The 4,806-nt window shown below is 51.4% G+C and overlaps 1 protein-coding gene across 1 annotated transcript in view; it reads left to right on the top strand.

The window, feature by feature from the left end:
• The window catches only part of SLC6A20 (solute carrier family 6 (proline IMINO transporter), member 20), a 13,855-nt gene that overhangs the window by 6,264 nt on the left and 2,785 nt on the right, over nt 1-4,806 (top strand). Inside the window, exons 5-8 of the mRNA XM_009331343.1 lie at nt 1,717-1,849; nt 2,242-2,483; nt 3,371-3,533; nt 4,027-4,231. Of these exons, the coding sequence (XP_009329618.1) occupies nt 1,717-1,849; nt 2,242-2,483; nt 3,371-3,533; nt 4,027-4,231 (743 nt within the window). The remainder of the gene's footprint in view (nt 1-1,716; nt 1,850-2,241; nt 2,484-3,370; nt 3,534-4,026; nt 4,232-4,806) is intronic.

The raw sequence follows: 4,806 nt of genomic DNA, 5'->3' as shown, positions 1-4,806 counted from the left end.
GCAGGACGGGGGGGAGGAAAAACGAGTGCCGAAAAGGCAGCAGCCATGGCTGCTGTTACTTGGGGTTATGGCTTCTCCCCAGGAGCAGCCAGCCCCGCTGCCTCTCCCAACCTGTTAAGTTGCAACTGAAGAAGGCTCAACCAAAACACTCAGTGATATTAAAAAAAAACCCCAAACCCCAGAAAAGTCCTTTAAGTGCAGGCACCTCTGCTGCAAAACCAGCTGCCAGGCTGCTGGCCCTGTGGAAAGCCGCCTGCCACAGCAGAGCCGTGTCAGGAGATGTCTGTTCCTCAGTCTTTGCAAGAAAAAAAAGACGTCGACTGGGCATTTTCGCTCACTTTTTATTCACAGCAGAAGTTATGAGGAAGTGGGGAAAAAAAGCAATGTCCTGGCTGAGCCTGCACTAAGAAGCAAGCTGAGGGCTGTAATCCCCAAATCGTATTAGCCAAACGCAGAAAGCCAAGAGACTGTAAACCAAGAATAACCTCTTAAACTTGCTGCAGCTGGCTTTGTGGGCAAAAAAGAAACAAATAAATAGGCAAGGTGCATTGAAAGGACAACTACCTGAAAGAAGGTTGTCGCGAGGTGGGTGTCGGTCTCTTCTCCTCAGGTTGTGCCGGGGGAGGCTTAGATTGGAGATGGGGAAAAATTTCTTCACCGAAAGGATTCTCAAGCATTGGAACAGGCTGCCCAGGGAAGTGGTTGAGTCACCATCCCTGGAGGTATTGAAAAGACCTGTAGATGTGGTGCTGCGGGACATGGTGTAGTGGTGGACTTGGCGGTGTTAGGTTGGCGGTTGGACTCGATGACCTTAAGCGTCTTTTCCAACCTCAGCAATTCTATGATTCTATGAAAGCGCATCGTGAAGGCAGGGTCTCATCAAGGGAAGCAAAGGGAGCACAGGGGGCTTCCCCTGCACCCCCTGTGCATTGGAAGCAGGGCTGTCCTGCTGGGGAAGGTGAAGCTGCTCCATTTCCAGGTGTGTGACAAGGAAAGGCAGATGCCCACTGGCAGTGCAGGCAAGTGCAAATCAGAGGAATATATGGTAATTGTCCATCTGCTTCTCTTCCCAAGAGCTTGGGAAGGCATGTTTTTTGTGAGTTAGTTTTTGTATAAGTTTCTGGGTGAACCATTGGGGTACCTCCCCCCCTTTTTTTTTTCACGTGGCTCTTTCCAACATGGAGATTAAACATTTAGATTCAAACTCAGGGCTTTGCTCAAAAGCTCATGGAAGACAACTGAAAGATTTAAGTCCCTCCATCCCCCATATGGGTTACGTTAAGTTAAAGTCTTTTTCACATCTGAATTTAAATATTTTCAGTCAGGTTTGAGTTTTGACCTTTTATGAGGTCGGCTCACCTTCCTCCTAGAGCCGATGATGGATGACCTTTGCCTAATGTATTCTTGACAGATGGTTGCAAACTGGTGTTACTCCACTAAATGCTGCAGAACTGTGTTTGTAAGTGCTGCAAATATTTTAAATGTCATTCTTATTTTTCCAATCAAGGAGAAGACCGGAGGGAACATTAGCACAGGGTCTTTATTATTAATACACACTTGTTTCCCTAAAACCTAAATCTATAGTTAGATTTATCTCAAATTATTTGTTTAAAGATTAATACAGGGTAACAAATACTTTACATAAAGCATTTCCATTATTGTAAGTGAGAAAGAGCTGATCTATTACGGCCAGTCTTGTGCATTCTTTACACCAAGGTACTTCCCCTCCTTCCTCCAGGTGGTCTATGTAACAGCCTCTTTGCCATACTGTGTTCTCATCATATACCTCATCAGAGGATTAACACTTCATGGAGCTGTGAACGGGCTCGTCTACATGTTCACGCCAAAGGTACAGAAAAATCGTACTGAATTTTTTGCAAAATGTTATTAGTTACCAAGTGTGTAGGTTTTTAAAAGGTGGCAATACTCCTTTTCCCTATATTGAATTTTTGCAGCAGTAGCTCAGGTGAGGCAGCTGGACACCCCAGCTGGGAGCAGCTGGAGGCTGTTCTGCCACGGTGCCCGTAAGCTGCTTGCTTTCCCCTGCAGAAAAAGACCTGCCCATGAACATAACCCGTAGTGTATTACTTCCAGACTGAGCAATAACCCTGCCCAAAACCCACCCCTGAGCTAAAACGGGTGCGCAAAGGGACCCGTCCCCGTCCCCGCAGGCTGGAAGGGACAAGTGCCGGCCATCTGTGCGCAGCTTCACACTCCCACTTTCCCCGTCCGGTTTTGCAGCTGGAGCAGCTGTCGAACCCCAAGACGTGGATCAGCGCCGCCACACAGATCTTCTTCTCTCTGGGCCTGGGCTTTGGCAGCCTCATCGCATTCGCCAGCTACAACGAGCCCAGCAACAACTGCGAGAGGCACGCCGTCATCGTCTCACTGATCAACAGCACCACGTCTATATTTGCCAGCATCGTGACTTTCTCCATCTACGGCTTCAAGGCGACATTTAACTACGAAAGCTGTATAAACAAGTAAGAAAGAGGCTGGTATTTCACTTGTTTTCCACGGCAAGCTGGTCTGGGGAAGGTAAGGGGGGTGGTAAATAAATAACAGCACATGGTACTGCCAGCGCTGCCCCAAGCCCAGCCCTAATACTGCTCTAATAAAGGTAACAGTGTGATTTAAAGCGACGAAGGCTGACATGAAAGGTCAAAGCTGGTGTGCCTTTTGACACCTGGGTGCTGCTTCCAGGCACGGGCCGAGTCAAGGATGAGTTTGCCTGGGCGAGACACAGAAGCACTTTCCCCTGCACCCCAGCACGTGCTTTGGGGGAGTGGGGGGGCTGATTAGTAAGATGCAATGATGCTCAGATCCCCCCCTTTAAGGCTAAGCCCTGTGCCAGGAGCTCAGCCTCCTTGGCAGTGATGCTCTGGAGGTGCCCAGCAGCCTGCAGGATTGTGCCCCGAGGCAGCAAGCTTGCATGCTGTCCCTGGCACAGGGCCCAGGGCAGTTACACTTTTACTCGTATTTTTACAGATTTCAATCTATCTGCTAACCAGAGAGGAAACGAAGCTGCTAGTCCCTGCTCCTTGCCAAAAGGCTCATTAAATTGGTGGGGTGTGGACGTGGGACTGGAGGGCAAAGGGGAAGAGATGCCAGCCAGCACTGGCCAGCACCCAAAATACTTGCCCACTCCCTCCCGGGCATCGGAGAGCGGCAGCCCGGGCGCAGGAGCTGCTCCCTCCGAAGCAGAGATGGCATCCGAACACCATGCTGGCTCCCACCTGGGCAGACTGGAGCCCTGGGGCTGGCAGAGCATCCCTGTGTGGGGGCCGATGGAGAAGGGGATGGGGTATAAAACCGGCATCAGTTTTATACTTTGGCCTGAAAGACATTGAATTCCAATAATCTTTCCCAGGGTGATCCTGCTGCTGATGAACGCTTTCGACCTGGAGGAAGGCTCTTTAACAGCAGACAACCTCAATGAGATGAAAGACTACCTCATGGCCACCCACCCGCAAGAATACACACAATTATTGCCTCAGCTTAAAAACTGCAGCTTGGAAGCTGAACTAGATACGGTGAGTTGCCGCTTTGTGCTGGTGCCTGGGCTTCACTCATGCTTTTCCTCCCGCCGAGCCCGAGCAGCCCCTGAGCCCCACTCCGGCACATCCGCACCCCCAGGAGCTGCCTGGCTGGGGGCTGCGGTGGGGCTCATTTCTGCACCTTGGGATGGCGGGGGGGAGGCACACTGGCTCAGCCCAGCAAGACGCTTGCTTGGCTCGTTAGCAACTGAGCCGGGTGGTGATGCGGCTGGACTGCTGGCTCCAGCTGTGGGACAGGGCAGGTCGCAAAGGTATGGGGCAAATGTTTTCGCTACGAGCGGGACTGTGCCAGTTTCTATCCAGTTTGAATACGTCGGTGACGATCTCGTCTGCCTCTGCTGTGCAGAACCGCCACCACGGGTGTGTTTTGTCATTGTGGAGGATCAGTCTCATATGTCCCTATTCTTTTGTCCCTTATCGAGCTGAGGAGCTGCCCGTAACTCACTTCTTCCCCCCTTCTTGCCGGCAGGCTGTCCAGGGGACGGGACTGGCATTTATAGTCTATTCTGAAGCAATCAAAAACATGGAGGTGCCCCAGCTGTACTCTGTGCTCTACTTTGTCATGCTGCTGATGCTGGGCATCGGCAGCATGCTGGGAAACACCGCCGCTATCCTCACGCCGCTGACCGACAGCAGGGTCATTGCTGCGCATTTCCCCAAGGAGGTGATCTCAGGTAAGCACCTGCCATGAGCAGCATAGGCCGTGCAGGGAGAGAGTACGTGTGCAAAAGTTTTGGTGTCCCACAGCTGTTGAGGGTCCCTCTTTGACCTCAGGTGGAGGACAGAATATCAAATACGCTGCCGGAAGGGTTTGCCTGCCCTCGGGATATCCTGCCCAGCCTGTACAGCACTTTCCCTCGGAAGCTCTCAAAGCACTAGGGCAGTCGCGGCTGTGTATGTGCAGGCTTCCCAAGACACCCCAGCTCCTTCAGACTGGTGCCTACTGACCAGTGAAACTCAAAGAGCCAGGAGACATGTCAGGACACCTGCAGTGAGTGGCTCTTCAGTCACATCACTGTTATCCCAACTGCCAACCACCTGTCTTTGGCCAAGAGTGATATGCGCTCCCATTCGGGCGTGGAAATCAGTTGTCCCACCTTAAAACCTGTTTTAACTGGATGCCCAGCAGTAACAGCAGGTGCTGCACATGCACACGACAAGGCTATAGCTAAGACTCAGTTGTCTTTGCTGTGGTCATGTGCTGTGACTGTGCAGATCTAAGGAGCAGCAGTTTAAGGATATGCCAGCA

The sequence above is a fragment of the Pygoscelis adeliae genome, unplaced genomic scaffold, assembly GCF_000699105.1.
Source record: "Pygoscelis adeliae isolate BGI_AS28 unplaced genomic scaffold, ASM69910v1 Scaffold199, whole genome shotgun sequence".
Taxonomy (NCBI): domain Eukaryota; kingdom Metazoa; phylum Chordata; class Aves; order Sphenisciformes; family Spheniscidae; genus Pygoscelis; species Pygoscelis adeliae.
This window is presented reverse-complemented; position numbering and strand designations above follow the sequence as displayed.